We start from the raw sequence: 19,870 nt of genomic DNA on the forward strand, positions 1-19,870 counted from the left end.
GGTTTTTTAAAAAAAAAATTTAATGAGGTCGACACTCAACCCAATCACGGTTGGAAAGCTTGCAAGGGAGCCGGCCAGATTCGAACTCTGAACCTCTCACCCCGAAATCCAGCACTGATGCCATTACGCCACCAGCCAGTGCTTAAACCCTTTGGTAGGATGGAGAAAAAAGCTGAGGAGTAGATTTAAAAGGTGGGGGGAGGGTAGAGAGCAACACCAGGTGATAGGTGAGAGTTGCGGGGATCACAGAGGGGGAGCAGTGAGAGAGGGTTTCACTGGAATCCCGATGGAGGGAAGGTTTAAACTTCTTCAGGGTTGGTTTCCCTGGAAGAGACTTTGCAGAATTCTTCCAGCATTTTGTGTGTGTTACTTGGATTTCCAGCATCTGCAAATTTTGTCTTGTTTGTGATTGGATTATTACTCTCCTGTGTGCACCGGATCCAAAATTCAACATTCAAAGTTGGAAGTAAAATTATCAAAGTACATATACATCACCATACACTATCTTGAGATTCATTTTCTAGAAGGCATTTACAGGAAAATAAAGAAATACAATTGAAATTATGAAAAAAGACTATACATAAACAAAGACAGACAAACAGGCAATGTGCAACAAAAACAAATCGTGAAAATAAACTTAAAAAATACAAAAATAAATAATGCTGAGAACATGACTTGTATGGTTCATTCAGGGCCTAACACAGGTAATCCAGTGCTGTTATGCTCAGAGCTGGCAGTCAGATTTTATCTAGAACAGCTGAGATCCAAGTACACTTGTCTCCTGGTCCTGGTCACCATTGTCTGTTCAGTGATTTACAGATGAAATAGCAGAGACTCTGGCTTCAACTTTCCAATTAGCTCTTATATGAAAGCCATTCCCATTCCTGTGGACTAGTCTAATGCTAATTATGGCTAAAACTAGGGTCTCGGAATAGAAGACAAAGGATCTACATAGTATTGGTCAGCCTCAATTTTGAATAGTCAGGATAATAAGCTTTGCATCAATGGTTATTTTTCATTGATCACAAACGTTTTGCAATATTTACATCAGAACTTCAAACAGTAATTTGGGTCTGCTCCAATTGCTTCGTAACATTTACTCCGCTGTCTGTTAAACCAAGGCTGAGGTGGTGCACCTACACCGGGCTTCATGTCTGAGGACTCACTTTCATTCCATATGCTATTTGCTTACTTTTATTTTTGCACTATATTTTTCCTCTCTCTCTCTCTGCACATTGGGTGTTTATCAGTCTTTTTTTAAAATGGGTTCTATTGAGTTCCTTTGTTTTGTGGCTGTCTGTAAGGAGACAAATCTCAAGGTAGTATAATGTATATATACTTTGATAATAAATGGACTTTGAATTTTTAATTAAAAACCCAATATGAAAAGTTTCAATTAAAAGAACAGAAACTAAAAGTTTTTAAAAACCTGAAGTAGTTATGATATATTCATTAGGAACATTATGATGAAATGGGAAAGCGGTTTTGAGCACACACAAACTAAAGTGACTGAATCATTTCCACACTGAAGGCCAAGAGAAACTTTTATGAAGTTTTTAGTTAAATGTTACTTCTGGGAGCATGAAAACATATTTCCTTGAATGGGACAATCCACAGAGAAAGAAGCATTAATTCAACTGACAGACACTAGGAGAATGATCTGTGCACAACAGGGAGAGCCTTTGGTAAAAACCGTTTAATGAAAAGAAAAAGAATGGGGGAAATATCTGAAGCAATGAAAGATTTGTGACACCGAGAATTGTGTTGGGATAAGCAATGATAAACATAACATAGCAATTTTATACACAAAGTAGCCACTTTATTAGGTAGCTCTTGTTCCTAATACAGAGGCCACTGAGTAGATGTTCATGGTTTTCTGCTGCTATAGTCCATCCACTTCAAGGTTCGATGTGTTGTGCATTTGCAAATGCTCTTCTACACACCACTGTTGTGATGCCTAGTTATTTGAATTCTTGTTGCCTTCCTGTCAGCTAAACCAGTCTAGCCATTCTTGTCTGAACTCTCTCATTAACAAGGCATTTTCATCCACTGAACAAGGTTTCATCACCTTTTTTTGTTTGATTTTCACACTATTCTCTGCAAACTGTAGAGACCGTTGTGCGTGAAAATCCCAGGAGATCAGCAGTTTCTAAGATACCACTGGACAACAAAGATTTTGCTTCCTGAATACCTTTAGGTGTATCTTATGAATTTTGGGCTACTGATCATGAAAATCACTGTGAAATTTCCCATTTTAAATTAAACTTATGTTTATTATTTCAAATTCATAATTCAGGTCAATTAAAATGTTGCCTACAATGTAAGTAGGAAAGTTTCCTATCTTATCCAGGCATGCTTGGGCGTGCTTAGGCGGCACGGCTGCTGCAAGGCAGGACAAGTTTTAGTCATAATTATTGGGTTCAGGATTGTAGGGATAGAATTTGCTATCACCAGGCACAAAAATTTCTATGAAGGATTTTGATATCTGAGACAGATGCTTCCCAGAATAACTAATGCCAAGATTAAGGAAAGCATTTTTGTTGGTCCACAAATCAGACAGGCAATATGAAGAATTTCTAGTGGGACCAGAGAAAATCACATGGAAGGCATTCAAGGAAGTTGTTGAAATTTTTCTCAGCATCTACAGAGCACCAAACTGCATGCAGCTGGTTGAAAGCATGCTTCAAGCATATAAAACCATGAAATGCAACATGTCACTAAAGATTCATTTTCTGCATTCCCATTTAGACTTCCTGCAAATCTTGGTGCTGTTAGTGACGAGCATGGTGAAAGGTTTCACCAGGACATTACGGTCATGGAAAAAAGACACCAGGGCAACTGGAATCCATCAATGCTGGCAAATTATTGTTGGACACATAAGCGAGAAGCCTCAGACACTGAGTACAAATGAAAATTGTTAACAAAATATTTTTAACTTAGTTGAAGTATTGCAAAGCATCAGTATCATTATGCAATTAAACACATTATATTCAATAAAAGTTAATTTGTTGTTTCTCCAAATTCCTACATGATGCAAGTAGTCCGAAATTATATTTGTGTTTATCTTCAAGCAGTCTATCATAAACAAAGAAAAATTCTGAGGAACAACACTTTTGAAAAAGTTTGTTGTCCAGTGATACTCAAACCCTTCCATCCGGCACCAACAATCATTCCATAGTCAAAATCACTTAGATCACATATCTTCCCCATTCCGATGTTTGGGCTGGACAACAAATGAACCTCTTGACCATGTCTGCAAACTCTTATGCATTGAGTTGCTACCTGCGTCTCAATGTCACCAAGACCAAGGAGATGGTGGTGGACTTTAGGAGATCTAGGCCTCATATGGAGCCAGTGATCATTAATGGAGAATGTGTGGAGCAGGTTAAGACCTACAAGTATCTGGGAGTACAGTTGGACGAGAAGCTAGACTGGACTGCCAACACAGATGCCTTGTGCAGGAAGGCACAGAGTCGACTGTACTTCCTTAGAAGGTTGGCATCATTCAATGTCTGCAGTGAGATGCTGAAGATGTTCTATAGGTCAGTTGTTGAGAGCGCCCTCTTCTTTGTGGTGGCGTGTTGGGGAGGAAGCATTAAGAAGAAGGACGCCTCACGTCTTAATAAGCTGATAAGGAAGGCGGGCTCTGTCGTGGGCAAAGTACTGGAGAGTTTAACATCAGTAGCTGAGCGAAGGGCGCTGAGTAGGCTACGGTCAATTATGGAAAACCCTGAACATCCTCTACATAGCACCATCCAGAGACAGAGAAGCAGTTTCAGCGACAGGTTACTGTCGATGCAATGCTCCTCAGACAGGATGAAGAGGTCAATACTCCCCAATGCCATTAGGCTTTACAATTCAACTGCCAGGACTTAAGAACTTTTTTTTAAAGCTATTATTAATGCTTTTTGAGTTAGTGATTTAGATGCATATCATATTATTACTGAGTTAAGTATTGTATGTAATGAGTTTTTGCTACAACAAGTGTATGGGACATTGGAAAAAATGTTGAATTTCCCCATGGGGATGAATAAAGTATCTATCTATCTATCTATCTATCTATCTACATGATTGGTTGATTAGATACTTGCATTAACAAGCTGGTGTACAGGTGTACCTAATAAAGCAGCCACTGATTGTATGTTAGAGAAACATAGAAAACCTACAGCACAATACAGGCCCTTTGGCCTACAAAGCCGTGCCAAATATGTCCTTACCTTAAAACTATCAAGGGTTACCCATAGCCCTCTATTTTTCTAAGCTCCATGTACCTATCCAAGAGTCTCTAAAATACCCTATTGTTTCTGCCTCCACCCCTGCTATCGGCAGCCCATGCCACGCATTCACCACACTCTGTGTAAAAAAATTACCTTTGACATCTCCTCTGTACCTACCTCCAAGCACCTTAAAACTATGCCCTCTCATGCTAGCCATTTCAGCCCTAGGGAAAAGCCTCTGACTATCCACATGATCAGTGCCTCTCATTATCTTGTATAGCTCTATCAGGTCACCTCTCATCCTCCGTCGCTCCAAGGAGAAAAGGCCGAGTTCACTCAACCTATTCTCATAAGGCATGCTCCCCAATTCAGGCAACACCCTTGTAAATCTCCTCTGTACCCTTTCTATGGTTCCCATGTCCTTTCTGTAGTGAAGCAAGCAGAACTGAGCACAGTACTCCAGGTGGGGTCTGACCAGGGTCCTATATAGCTGCAACATTACCTCTCGGCTCTTAAACTCAATCCCATGGTTGATGAAGGCCAATGCACCGTAAGCCTTCTTAACCACAGAGTCAGCCTGCATAGCAGCGTTGAGTGTCCTATGGACTTGAACCCCAAGATCCCTCTGATCCTCCACACTGCCAAGAGTCTTACAGTGTTATATTCTGCCATCACATTTGACCTACCAAAATGAGCCACCTCACACTTATCTGGGTTGAACTCCATCTGCCACTCCTCTGCCCAGTTTTGCATCTTATCAATGTCCCGCTGCAATTGATAACAAATTGTTCTCTACAAAATATCTGCTTTTACAAACCTTTGTTAATGTGTTTTGGAGTCAACAATGAAATTTGGTTATTCATATATCACAAGCCCATATTAACAAAATGTTAGAATTAAAGTTGAAATACCTTTTGGACCTGGTGGCCCTGGAAGGCCATTATATCCACATGTACCCTGCTCCCCAGGTGGTCCTTTAGGACCATTTTCTCCTGTTGCACCCGGGTCTCCGGGATCGCCTCTGAGTGGGATACAGGGAGAGCCTGGATCACCTGGCAAACCAGGGGAACCTGTAAGCAGCAAAGAAGGACAAATTACTGAATGTGAAAGATTAGGCAGATAATCTGAGTATGTAGATAATGTAAACTATACTGATCCCACTTAGTACCATAACATGGATCATGGATGGTGCTACATCAATGCCTGATTACTAAGGCCGATTGGGTACTATTCCTAACACCATGGCTCCTCTAGTGCCTATTCCAATACCATTACAAAGCCACAGGAGGTTTACTCCTCTACAGCCACATTGAGGCTAAACTCAGGTTGGAGGAGCAACGCTTCATAATCCAACCTGATGGCATGAACATTGATTTCTCTAACTTCTGATATTTACCTCCCCTGCCCCCTTCCCATGGTCTTCTCCAATTAGATTCCTTTTTCTTCAACCCTTTGCCTCTTTCACCTTTCACATCCCTGCTTCTCACTTAATCCACTCACCTTCCCCCTCTTCTGGTTTCATAGAACTATAAGACAAAGGAGCAGAATTAGGACATTTGGCTCCGTTGAGTCTGCTCCGCCATTTCATTATGGCTGATTTATTATCCCTTCATCTATACCCAGCCAGCTTGTACTCCAACCCCTCTCCCACTTCTTATTCGGGATTCTACCCCCTTCCTTTCCAGTCCTAATGAAGGGTCTTAGCTTATTCCCCTTCTTAGAAGATGTCTGATTTGATGAGTTATAGTCATAGTCATAGAAAAGTACAGCATAGAAACAGGCCCTTTGGCCCATCTAGACAATGCCAAAACCATTTAAACTGCTTACTCCCATTGACCTGCACCAGGACCATAATCCTCCATACCCCTACCCCCATATACCTATCCAAACTTCACTTCAATGTTGAAATCGAGCATTTCCTCCAGCATTGTGTGTGTACTGTTCAATACAAACTTATACCTTTTTTGAATCCCTTAATACCCATACAATGATAATCCCCAAAGTCATCATGTACTGTTCTTGCAGACACATCCATTTTACACCACAAACCTATTAAACCAGCAATTTCCCAGCTCTGTCAAAATTCAACGTATATTTGCATATCACCAGCAGAGGGCAGAGGGAGAAGATCCAATTTCAGTGTGTTCAATTGACATAATCTGATTTCAGCCACACTTGCCAGGCAGGAAACACACAGGATCAAACAGAACAGCCTTTTTACACAATATTAATTGACTGATTTCAATCAAAGGCAAAAATCATCTGCTACATTAATCAGCACTGATCTTTTCCTATTGTGTTTGCAACAGTAGTGTAAGGTTAAAAGTTGCCCCAATGTGTTAGAGGCTATTTAAATAGTCAACTCCCATAATAAGGTCTTGAGACAAGAGTAATGAAAAGTCTTTTATTTAGATGTATAGCTTGGCAAGTGATGTCCTACCTGGTGGACCTTCAAGACCTGGTGGGCCTTCATCTCCAGGAGGTCCATATGATACAATATGGCAAGACGGTCCTCTTGGGCCTGGAGGTCCAGGTGGCCCACATGTGCCTGTAATTATAATCCCAATTTAGTGGTGGTACTGAAATAATAATCCTAATAACTAACGTATTCAGAGAACAGCCATGTCGTTGTTACACATTTTGTATTTGGACACAGAATACAAAATACGAGCGTGTGCAATGAGCTGCCAGCACAAGTGCATGCGAGCTTGATTTCAACGTTTAAGAGAAGGTTTGATAGGTACATAAATGGTAGGGATAAGTAGGTGTACGGTCCTGCTGCAGGTCCATGGAAGTAGACAGTTTAAATGGTTGGGCATGGACAAGTTGAGCCATAGGCCTGCTACTTTTCTATAACTCTATAAACCTAATTGATAAATACAGATGTTTTACCAATTTTTTTGGTAGTGCAAAATATTTTTTTTAATCTAAAACTGATTGTTAAATGTAACGGTGCCATTTGAGCTTGTGTTCTAAAATTAGTTCCGAAATATCCATGTTGTGCACACAGAGATGCCCAGGTATGTAGTATAGAATTAGTTCTGGAACGTCCATCTTGTGCACGCAGAGACGGCCACACATGTATTGTAGAAATGGTGCTGGAACATCAACGTTGTGCACACAGAGATGCCCAGGTGTGTACTGTAGAAGTGGTTCTAGAGCATCAATGTTGCACATGCAGAGATGCCCAGGTGTGTAGTATAGAATTAGTTCTGGAACGTCCATGTTTTGCACTCAGAGGTGCCCAGGTGTGTACAGTAAAATTGATTCCGGAATGTCCAGGTTATACACAAAGAGATGCCTAGGCATGTGTTGTAAAATTAGTTCTAGAACATCCATGTACTGCACACAGAGATGCCCAGGTGTGTACTATAGAACTTGTGCAATGGAATATTTGATACCATCTGTCCAAAGTCCATTTGTTCCCCTGAATTTTGTGGATAATACAGGTCACTCCCACACAGGCAGGGATTAATGGGAGAACTGAGTCCTACTCAGTAAGAGGCCAGAGTGGGCAATAGACAAAGAGTGATTGTTTTAACCAGAAGGAGAAATTGATGTTCATGCCATCAGGTTGGAGATTATCTAGACGGAACATGAGGTGTTGCTCCCCTGCCCAGAGGGTGGCCTTAGTGTGGTACAAGAGGAGGACATGAACCAACATGTTGGAATGGGAGTGAGGAAAGGAATTAAAATGGTTGGCCACCAGGAAATCCCACTTTTGATTAATGGAGTGGAGGTGCTTGAAAAATAGTTAATGTGCTTCCTGCAGAAGGGCTTTAAATGATAAGGTGCGATGACGATAAAAGCAGCTGTTGTTTTATTGACCTGGTGAAAGCTGAAACTCCTGTCCAAACTTTAGTAAGATGAGTAAATAGGGTAGACAGAGCTCCGAAACTAATTGGGATAATGTCTATCATTGAATGTTATATTTATCTCACAGACAAGGGAAGAGGAAAGTCTTGGTGCTTGTATAACAATCCTGGCAAGTTGAAAATCCATTTAGAGGTCCCTGCAATGGGATCCACCAGCAATTTTCCTCAAAGATCCCTGAGGACTTTCTGAGTGGACTGCGGCCTGATTATCTTTTTTGTCAAAGCTGTTCGACACAGACAGTTTCCTAAGGCAGGACAAATAGAAAAGCATGATCTGACTGAATTGAACAATCCCTAGTCTCTCCTTTCATGTGACTGGGGACGAGACAAATTCTCTGCTCCTACCATTAGCATAACCCAGCATTCACACATATTTTGCTGAAACATCAGTTTTGCTTGTCAGGAAAGCAACACTGAGACCATAGTGTAAATATTGTATAATTAGTACAAAAATGTTGTTAGGCAGCAAATTCATATCTATATTCTATAACTGCACATTGTATAAATAACTTACATTTTGGAAAATAACACAGAAAAGAAGAAGAACACATCAGTCCTTCAGCATTATCTGTCACAATTGGGAGGAAGAGGGCCACTTGTTGGAGGCAGGAGGATTTGATCCTGACAATTTGATCCATTCCTTTTATATATGCACTTTCCTTCAATGACACCATATTTTGTTAACTAATCAACCTGTCCGTTGTCACTTACAGACATAAAAAATGAAATCAGTCATGATGGAATGATCGAGCGAACTCCACAGGCCCAATGGCCTAATTTGGCTCCAATATCTTGTGGACATATAGCATTACAAATATTCTGCAGTGTTGATTTTAGAACAAGTTGGGGAAGGAGATACAATGGAAGAAATCCCATTTAAAGGAGAAACCCCGTGGTTTGCTATGACTGGAGGAGTAATTCTGCAAAACGAGCCCGTGCTCACAAGGGTCCCTGCAATGCGCCCACAGAGAACAGAGAACAGTTCAGCACAGTATGGGGACCTTCAGTGCTGACTAATATAAATTTGCTCCATGATCAATCTAAACCTTCCCATTACCCTCCATTTTCTTACATCCATGTATCCACCCAGCAGTGCACTCTAGGCACCTCTCTAAGTAAAAACCCACCTCTGACATTTGACCTATGCTCAAACAGAAGGGGCGCTACAGGGACAAGGGTGGGTAAGCTACACTGAGCTATTCTTTGCACATTCACACAAAACAACTACAAGTACAATAGAGTAATGTGGGTAAGCCAATAGTCACAAATATTGTACGGCAGTACAAAAACAAGGCTGTTAGGCTGGGTAACAGCTTCTTCCCAAGTCTGTGAAACTTCTGAACACCCTGCTACCATCCAGTACACATTAGTTATGACAGCACCAGTAGTATTATTGTGTTTTATAATTAACTCTATGTCGTATATGCACTTTATGTCAATTTGTACATCGACAGAATGTTTCTGTTAATATTATTTGATGTGCAGTATGTGATTGTTGTACTGTATTTTGTACCTTGGTCCCAGAGGAACATTATTTTGTTTAGCTGTATACATGTGATTGGCAGCAAACTTGAACTTAGTTGCACACGCCCAGAGTGGGTTACGAAGGGAAACACTTTCAGCCTGCCCCAACCACATCCCCGGAATCTCAATAATAAGTATACAACTTTAGAGTCTGCTGAGGGGGAGACCTGCCGGGGGTGAGCCACAATGACCGGGGCTCTGGCACTGAGTCTGGTGCCGTGGCTCAGAAGAGCAGAGAGGTGAGGAGGACTGCAGAGTTGATGGGAGATGCCTTAGTCAGAGGAACAGAGACAGGTTCTGTGGGCGCGATAGAGACACCCAGATGGTATGTTGCCTCCCAGGTGCCAGGATCCATGACATTCTCAAAGGCAACGGTGAGTAGCCAGAGTTTTGGTGCATATTGGCACGAATAATACAGGTAGACATGGTGAGGAGGTCCTGAAGAGAGATTTTAGGGAGCTATATAGAAAACTGAAAAAACAGGACCTCCAGGGTAGTAATATTTGGATTGCTGCTTGTGCCACACGCCAGTGAAGGTAAGAATAGGATAATTCAGCAGGTGAATGAGTGACTGAGGAATTGGTGCAGGTTACACCTTAACCCGAGGGGGTCCGATATCCTTGCGGACAGGCTTGCTAGAGTTGTTCAGGTGAGTTTAAACTAATTTGGTAGGGGAATGGGAACTGGAGTGATAGTGCTGAAGATGAGGCAGCTGGTTTACAAACAGAGCCAATGTGCTAGTAAGGAGAAGCTGATGATCGGGCAAAATTACAGTCAACAGGATGAGTTGCAATGTAAAAGGCAGACAAAATCAAAAAAAGGCAAATACAGGACTGAAGGTGTTATACTTGAGTGTGTGCAGTGTATGGAACAAGGTAGATGAACTTGTAGCATGGCTACAGATTGGCATGTATGATGTTGTAGACATAACTGAAACATGGCTGAAAAATTATAGGTGGAAGCTTAATGTCCAAGGATACACATTGTATCGAAAGGATTAGGCAGCTAGGCAGGGAGGTGGCTCAGATTTGTTGATAAAAAATGAAATCAAATCATTAAAAAGAAATGACATAGGTGTTGAATCATTGTGGTAGAGCTAAGAAACCGTAAGGTAAAAAGACCCTTATGGGAGTTGTATACAGGCCCCCAAACAGTAGTAAGGATGTGGTCCACAACTTACAATGGGAGAAAGAAAATGTTTGCCAAAAGCGTAACGTTACAATTGTCACAGGGGTTTTCAATAAGCAGTTAGATTTGGAAAATCAGGTTGGTGCTGGATCCCAAGAAGGGGAATTTCTAGAATGCCTATGAGATGGTTTTTGAGAACAGCTCACAGTTGAGCCCACAAGAGGTTCAACTATTCTGGATTGAGTGCTGGGTAATGAACCAGAATTGATTAGAGTGCTTAAGGTAAAAGAAACCTTAGGTGCAAGTGATCTTGATATGATCAACTTCACTCTGAAATTTGAGAAGGAGAAGCTAATGTCAGATGTATCAGTATTACAGTGGAGTAAAGGAAATTACATACAGAATTATGACAGAGGAATTGGCCGGAATTGATTGGAAAAGAACACTGGCTGGGATGACGGCAGAGTATCAATGGCTGGAAGTTCTGGAAGCAGTTCGGAAGGCACAGGATATATACATCCCAAAGAGGAAGAAGTATTCCAAAGGTAAGATGACACAACTGTGGCTGATAAAAGAAGGCACAGGCAACATAAAAACCAAAGAGAAGGCATATAACAGAGGAATAATTAGCGGGAAGTTGGAGGATTGGAAGCTTTTATAAACCAACAGAAGGCAACTAAAAAGGTCAGAAAGGAGAAAAAGATGGAAAACAAAAGTAAGTGAGCCAGTAATATTAAAGGAGATACCAAAAGTTTCTTCAGGTAGATGAAGTGTAAAAGAGAAGCAAAGGTGGATATCAGTCCTCTGGAAAATGATGCCGGAGTGATAGTAATGGGAAACAAGGACATGGCAGACAAACTGCATAAGTATTTTGCAAGTCTTCACTGGAAGCCACTAGCAGTATGGTGGAAGTTCCAGGCATTAGGGATAAAGTGTGTGAAGTTGCCACTACTAGGGAGAAGGTGCTTGGGAAGTTGAAAGGTCTGAAGATAGATAAGTTAATTGGACCAGATGGACTATACCTCCGGGTTCTGAAAGAGGTGGCTGAAGAGATTGTGGAGGCACTAGAGATGATCGTTCAGGAGTCACTAATTCTGGAATGGTTCCAGAAGACTGGAAAATTGCAACTGTTGCTCCACTCTTCAAGAAAGGAGGGAGAGGCAGAAGAAAGGAAACACCCGGCCAGTTAGTCTGACCTCAGTGGTTGGAATGATGTTGGAGTCTATTGTTAAGGATGTGGCTTTGGGGTACTTGGAAGCAATGATAAAACAGACCGTAGTCAGCATAGTTACCTTAAGGGAAAATCCTGCCTGACAAATCTCTTGGAATTCTTTGAAGGAATAACAAGCAGGATAGACAAAGGAGAATCAGTTGATGTTGTGTATTTGGATTTTCCGAAGGCCTATGCAAGGTGCGCACATGAGGCTGCTTAACAAGTTAAGAGCCCATGGTATTATAGGGAAGATTCTAGCATGGATAAAGCAGTGACTGATTGGCAGGAGGCAAAGAGTGGGAATGAAGGAAACCTTTTCTGGTTGGTTGCCGGTGACTAGTGGTCTTCCACAGGGATCTGCTTTGGGATTGCTTCTTTTCACATTATATGCATTGACTTGTATGATGGAATTGTTGGCTTTGTTGCAAAGTTTGCCAATGATATGAAGATAGGTGGAGGGGAAGGTAGTTTTACGGAAGTAGAGAGACTACAGAAGGACTTAGATAGATTAGGAGAATGGACAAAGAAGTGGCAGATGGAATACAGTGTTGGGAAGCATATGGCCACGCACTTTGGTAGAAGAAATAAAAGGGTACACTGTTTTCTAAATGGAGAGAAAACTCAAAAATCTCAGGCACAATGGGACTTGGGGTATTGTGCAGGATTCCCTAAAGGTTAATTTTCAGGTTGAGTCAGCGGTCAGGAGGGCAAATGTGATGATGTTGGCATTCATTTCAAGAGGACCAGAATATACATAAAAGCAAGCACACAGAGTTGAGGCTTTATAAAGCACTGGTGAGGCCTCGCTTAGAATATTGTGAGCAGTTTTAGGCCCCTTGCCTTAGAAAGGATATGCTGACACCGGAGAAGATTCAAGGGAAGCTCACAAAATTGGCTCCAGGATTGAATGGCTTGTCATATGAAGAGCGTTTGATTGCACTGGTCTTGGAATTTAGAAGAATGAAGGGTGACCTAATTGAAACCTATCAAATGTTGAACCGCCTTGATAGAGTAGATGTGGAGACAATGTTTCCTATGATGGGAGAGGATACAACCTCAGAAAAGAGACGCATCCTTTCAGAATGGAAATGAAGAGGAACTTCTTCAGCCAGAGAGTAGTGAATCTGTAGAACTCCTTGCTGCAGGCAACTGTGAAGGCCAAATCTTTATGTACATTTAAGGCAGAGGTTGATAGATTGTTCAAGGCATGGAGGGATATGGTGGTGTGTGGGGGTTAGGGGAGGACAAGGTATAAGATTGGGGCTGAGAGGAAAAATGGATCATCCATGTTGAAATGGCGGACCCAATGGGTCAAATGGCCTAATTCTGCTCCTGTATCTTACGGTCTTATGAACTTTGTTGCTCATTGACACAAATGACACATTTCACCGTACGTTTCAATGTACATAGGACAAATGAAGTTCGTTTTAAAAAAAGTATTTAATTAATCAGTGTGAGTGCTCACCTGTAGGACCTGGAGTAAGTTCATAAGGGCAAATACCAAGCAGTCGGAGGTAGTATCCAGTCATGTGAGGATATTGGTGAAAGACAAGTGCACAAATGCAAAAGAAAAAAATGTTAAAATACTCAGCAGATTTCTCCTTTTAACACATGTAGGAAATAGTGATTAGGCACAAGATGATTCCAAATGAATGAGATAACAATGAAGTGGTATTACACGTTGCCAAGCCATTGTAAGATCATTCATGTTTCCATTGAGCTATGCTGATGTGGATCATTGGACAGTGCTCTGAACGCCCACATAATTAAGCCTCCAATCAATACCTGACATCAATTACAGTGTTAATCATAAAGCAGATTCATGTGTGCACATGCATTTTGTTCAATATAACTATCAATCCAAAATATCTTCTCTGTTCCCAGGGATAGTGGGACAGTTTCTCAGGAAGTCCAAAAGATCGTTTTATAGCTCTGCGGGCTTAGGTTTGTCTTATATAACAGGATTTCAATGCAGTAGCACACACAAAATCTGGAGGAACTCTTGGTCTCAGTTTAAAATGCTGACTGTATCTTTTTCTCTTTAGGTGCCACTTAAATTTCTGAGCTCCTCAAACATTTTGCGTGGGTTGCCCAAGATTGCCAGCATCTGTGGAATTCTTGTGTTTCAATGCAATATTTGTGTTTTACTCGGAATTACAGTGAAATTTGGGCAACGTTACAGATCATGAGAAGCAGTGATAAGGTGAATAGCCACAGTCTAGGGTAGGGCAGTCAAACACTAAAGGGCGCAGGTTTAAAAAGGGTCTGAGAGGTAGCTTTTTCCACACAGATATACACGGAATGAGCTGTTAGAGGAAAGTTAAAAGACATCTGACGGATGCATGGATAGGCAAGGTTTAGAGCAGAGGCTCCCAACCTAGGATCCATGTTCCCTTCAGTTAATGGTAGGGGTCCGTAGCATAAAAAAGGTTGGGAACCCCTGGTTTAGAGCCATATTAGCCAAATGCAGAGAAATGAGACAAGCTCTGTTGGGCAATTTGTTTAGCTTGTGCAAATTTTAATGGAAGGGTCGATATTCCATCCTGTACAGGTCTGTAACTCTTTGAAGCTCATATCATCTGGCAGATAAAATACTCATGAAAATACACCAGAATACTCACAGGAAGTACGGGAATAAAAATCCCAAACTAATGTAATGCTTTGTTAATGTACTGAAGGCAAAGTGTACTCAAGCTTTTGAGATTCATTTCAATATCAGAAACAAATTGTGGTCAAAGTCAATCCTCTGTTGTACAAGTTAAATGATGTAGAAACATATCACGTGCATGGGAAGCAAGCAGGATAAGAGGACCCTCAATAATCATTTATGAATAATTGAAACGTGGATATGAACACGTATTAAGGACAGATGCACATCAATCCAAAAGTCAAAGCTACAATTCCTTCTTATAATCCCTTCCTGGGTGAAAATGAATCTTAGAGATGTTGTTCAAAGCATAAATGTTAATCAAACATGTAAATAGCACGTATAATAAGACAAAGGAATTGGTTGTTGACTTCAGAAGGTGTAGCGGACCGCACAACCCCATCTACATTGGTGGTGTGCAGGTGGAACAGGTCAAAAGCTTTAAGTTCCTCGGTGTGAATATCACAAATGACCTGACTTGGTCTAACCAAGCAGAGTCCACTGCCAAGAAGGCCCACCAGCGCCTTTACTTCCTGAGAAAGCTGAAGAAATTTGGCCTGTCCCCTAAAACACTCGCTAATTTTTATAGGTGCACCGTAGAAAGCATTCTTCTAGGGTGCATCACAACCTGGTATGGAAGTTGTCCTGTCCAAGACCGGAAGAAGCTGCCGAAGATCATGAACATAGCCCAGCACCTCACACAAACCAATCTTCCATCCTTGGACTCACTTTACACCGCACGCTGTCAGAGCAGTGCTGCCAGGATAATCAAGGACACGACCCACCCAGCCAACACACTTTTTGTCCCTCTTCCCTCCGGGAGAAGGTTCAGGAGCATGAAGATTCTTACAGCCAGATTTAGGAAGAGCTTCTTTCCAACTGTGATAAGACTGCTGAACAGATCCTGACCTGGATCTGGGCCGTACCTTCCAAATATCTGGACCTGACTTGCACTACCTTACTTTCCCTTTTCTATTTTGTAATTATGATTTATAATTTAAATTTTTATTATATTTACTTTGATTTGTAGTCCAGGGAGCACGAAGCGCAGAATCAAGTATCGCTGTGATGATTGTACGCTTTAGTATCAATTGTTTGGTGACAATAAAGTAAAGTAATAGAGAACTAATATCTTAAATTTAAAATGCAACATATCAAGAAAATTGATTCCTTAAGTTAAGGTACATTCCTACCTGGAGGCCCTTGAGGTCCTGGACTGCCTCCTGGGCATGGAGTCTGTCCTCCAGGCGGTCCACGATCACCCCTTGAACCCTTATTTCCAATTGGTCCTCGTAACCCAGGTGGTCCTGGTTCACTGGGACCTTTAAAATGACAGCAACATTAATAGACCAAGCTGCAGTTCATGGAATAATGATGAATTTACAACAGAGACAATTTGAGGTCGAGTATATAGGGTAAAGGATCTTAGAACATCGGACATAGGAGCAGGATTAGGTCAATTGGTCCATTGCGTCTGCTCCAAAATTCCACCATAGCTGATTTATTACCCCCTCAACCCCATGCTTTTGCCTTCTCCTCGTAACCTTTGATCATAAAGGACCTATTAACGTTCACTTAAGTACACCTGATGGCTTGACAATGAATTCTACAGATTCACCACTCTCTGGCTAAAGAAATTCCTCCTTATCTCTGTTCTAAAGGGACATCCTTCTATTCTGAGGCTGTGCCTTAGACTCTCCGACTATGGGAAACATCCTATGTTTGCTATGGGATGCTATCACGTATTTGCTGCACAAATCACTCTCTCACCTAGAGGGGGTCAGTTGTGCTGTGAGGATTACATTCCTTGACTTCTCTAGTGCCTTTAACACCATCCAGCCCAAGATCTTAAGGCACAAACTAACGGAGATGGGAGTAGACTCTCACATGGTGGATTGGATAGTGGACTACTTGACAGATAGACCTCAGTATGTGCGGTTGGGAGACTGTAGGTCTGACACGGTGGTCAGCAGCACAGGAGCGCCGCAGGGAACCGTACTCTCTCCGGTCCTGTTCACCCTGTACACATCAGACTTCCAATATAACTCGGAGTCCTGCCATGTGCAGAAGTTCGCTGATGACACGGCCATAGTGGGGTGTGTCAGGAATGGACAGGAGGAGGAGTATAGGAAACTGATACAGGACTTTGTGATATGGTGCAACTCAAACTACCTGCGTCTCAATATCACCAAGACCAAGGAGATGGTGGTGGACTTTAGGAGATCTAGGCCTCATATGGAGCCAGTGATCATTAATGGAGAATGTGTGGAGCAGGTTAAGACCTACAAGTATCTGGGAGTACAGTTAGACGAGAAGCTAGACTGGACTGCCAACACAGATGCCTTGTGCAGGAAGGCACAGAGTCGACTGTACTTCCTAAGAAGGTTGGCGTCATTCAATGTCTGTAGTGAGATGCTGAAGATGTTCTATAGGTCAGTTGTGGAGAGCGCCCTCTTCTTTGTGGTGGCGTGTTGGGGAGGAAGCATTAAGAAGAGGGACGCCTCACATCTTAATAAGCTGGTAAGGAAGGCGGGCTCTGTCGTGGGCAAAGTACTGGAGAGTTTAACTTCGGTAGCTGAGCGAAGGGCGCTGAGTAGGCTACGGTCAATTATGGATAACTCTGAACGTCATCTACATAGCACCATCCAGAGACAGAGAAGCAGTTTCAGCGACAGGTTACTATCGATGCAATGCTCCTCAGACAGGATGAAGAGGTCAATACTCCCCAATGCCATTAGGCTTTACAATTCTACCGCCAGGACTTAAGAACTTTTTAAAAGCTATTATTAATGCTTTTTGAGATAGTGATTTAGATGCATATCATATTTTTTACTGAGTTAAGTATTGTATGTAATTAGTTTTGCTACAACAAGTGTATGGGACATTGGAAAAAAAGTTGAATATCCCCATGGGGATGAATAAAGTATCTATCTATCTATCATCTATCTATCTATGTCTACTCTATCTAGGCCTTCTGATATTCAATAGGTTTCAATGAGATCTTCTCTCATTCTTGTAAACTCCAGTGAATACAGACCCAGAGCCATCAAACGCTCCTCATACGTTAACCCTGTCATTCCCAGGATCATTCTCATGAACTAACTCTGGTTTCTCCAATGCAGGCCCATCCTTGCTTAGATAAAGAGCCTAAAACTGCTCACAATACTTCTAGAATGGTCTGATCAATGCCTTATAAAGCCTCTGCATTACATCTCTGTTTTTATATTCTATCCCTCTCAAAATAAATGCTAACATTGCTTTTCCCTTCCTTACTACGAACTCAACCTGCAAGTTAACCTTTAAGGAATCCTACACACAGACTCCCAAGCCCATTTACATCTCTGATTTCTGAATTTTATCCCCATTTACAAAATCCCCTATGCCTTTATTCCTCCTACCTAAGTGCCCTATACTATATTCCATCTGCCACTTCTTTGCCCTTTCTCCTAAACTGTCCTTATTATATATATTCCCTGTTTCCTCAACACTACCTGCCCCTCCTCCTACCTTTGCATCATCCACACCTCACAAGGCCATACGCTCCATCATCCAAATCACCGGCGTACAACGTGAAAAAAACGACACCACTAGTTACCTGCAGCCAACCAGAAAAGACCCCCTTTATTTTCATTTCCTGCCAGTTAACCAATATTCTATCGATGCTAGTATCTTTCCTGTATGTCAGTCTCTCCAGTTGAACTCTGTCTTTTTGTGTGTTTCCCCCTAGCTGTCAGTCTGTGGTTTTGTGTTGCCATGTGCTCCTGCTCTACTCCGGCCCCTGTATCACTGAGTAGATAGATATATAGATAGATAGATACTTTATTCATCCCCATGGGGAAATTCAACATTTTTTCAATGTCCCATACACTTATTGTATCAAAAACTAATTACATACAATACTTAACTCAGTATAAATATGATATGCATCTAAAATCACCTTCTCAAAAAAAGCATTAATAAATAGCTTTTAAAAAGTTCTTAAATAGTTTTCTAAAATACATTGAATGGTAACTTAAGCTCAGTCATAACCCCGGCACTTTAACATATCTTTCCCCTGGCAGTGGAATTGTAAAGCTGAATGGCATTGGGGAGTAATGATCTCTTCATCCTGTCTGAGGAGCATTGCATCGATAGCAACCTGCCGCTGAAGCTGCTTCTCTGTCTCTGGATGGTGCTATGCAGTGGATGTTTTCCATAATTGACCGTAGCCTACTCAGCGCCCTTCGCTCTGCTACCGATGTCATACTCTCCAGTTCTGTGCCCATGACAGAGCCCGCCTTCCTTACCAGCTTATTAAGACGTGAGGCGTCCCTCTTCTTAATGCTGCCTCCCCAACACGCCACCACAAAGAAGAGGGCGCTCTCCACAACTGACCTATAGAACATCTTCAGCATCTCACTACAAACATTGAATGACGCCAACCTTCTAAGGAAGTACATTCGACTCTGTGCCTTCCTGCACAAGGCATCTGTGTTGGCAGTCCAGTCTAGCTTCTCGTCTAACTGCACTCCCAGATACTTGTAAGTCTTAACCTGCTCCACACAGTCTCCATTAATGATCACTGGCTCCATATGAGGCCTAGATCTCCTAAAGTCCACCACCATCTCCTTGGTCTTGGTGATATTGAGACGCAGGTAGTTTGAGTTGCACCATATCACAAAGTCCTGTATCAGTTTCCTATACTCTTCCTCCTGTCCATTCCTGACACACCCCACTATGGCCGTGTCATCAGCGAACTTCTGCACATGGCAGGACTCCGAGTTATATTGGAAGTCTGATGTGTACAGGGTGAACAGGACCGGAGAGAGCACGGTCCCCTGCGGCGCTCCTGTGCTGCTGACCACCGTGTCAGACCTACAGTCTCCCAATCGCACATACTGAGGTCTATCTGTCAAGTAGTCCACTATCCAAGCCACCATGTGAGAGTCTACTCTCATCTCCGTTAGTTTGTGCCTTAAGATCCTGGGCTGGATGGTGTTAAAGGCACTAGAGAAGTCCAGGAATGTAATCCTCACAGCACAACTGACCCACTCTAGGTGAGAGAGGGATTTGTGCAGCAAATACGTGATAGCATCCTCCACTCCCACCTTCTCTTGATACGCAAACTGAAGAGGATCCCAGGCGTGTCTGGTTTGTGGCCTCAGATTCTCCGTCTCTCATCCGTTTCTCATTATTACCTGTGTTGCTGCCACCTGTGTCTCATTGTGCTCCACCTATCATCTGCCTCTCTGTTTATTGCTCAGTGTATGTCAGTCCTGTGTTTTCA

The 19,870-nt window shown here is 42.1% G+C and overlaps 1 protein-coding gene across 1 annotated transcript in view; it reads right to left on the reverse strand.

Annotated features, from left to right (window-relative positions):
* LOC140724601 (uncharacterized) overlaps window positions 1-19,870 on the reverse strand; it is a 284,720-nt gene that overhangs the window by 34,946 nt on the left and 229,904 nt on the right. Inside the window, exons 40-43 of the mRNA XM_073039025.1 lie at window positions 15,798-15,926; window positions 9,951-10,054; window positions 6,658-6,765; window positions 5,129-5,287 (exon numbers count right to left, since the gene is read on the reverse strand). Of these exons, the coding sequence (XP_072895126.1) occupies window positions 5,129-5,287; window positions 6,658-6,765; window positions 9,951-10,054; window positions 15,798-15,926 (500 nt within the window). The remainder of the gene's footprint in view (window positions 1-5,128; window positions 5,288-6,657; window positions 6,766-9,950; window positions 10,055-15,797; window positions 15,927-19,870) is intronic.

This window comes from Hemitrygon akajei, chromosome 3 (genome assembly GCF_048418815.1).
Source record: "Hemitrygon akajei chromosome 3, sHemAka1.3, whole genome shotgun sequence".
NCBI lineage: Eukaryota > Metazoa > Chordata > Chondrichthyes > Myliobatiformes > Dasyatidae > Hemitrygon > Hemitrygon akajei.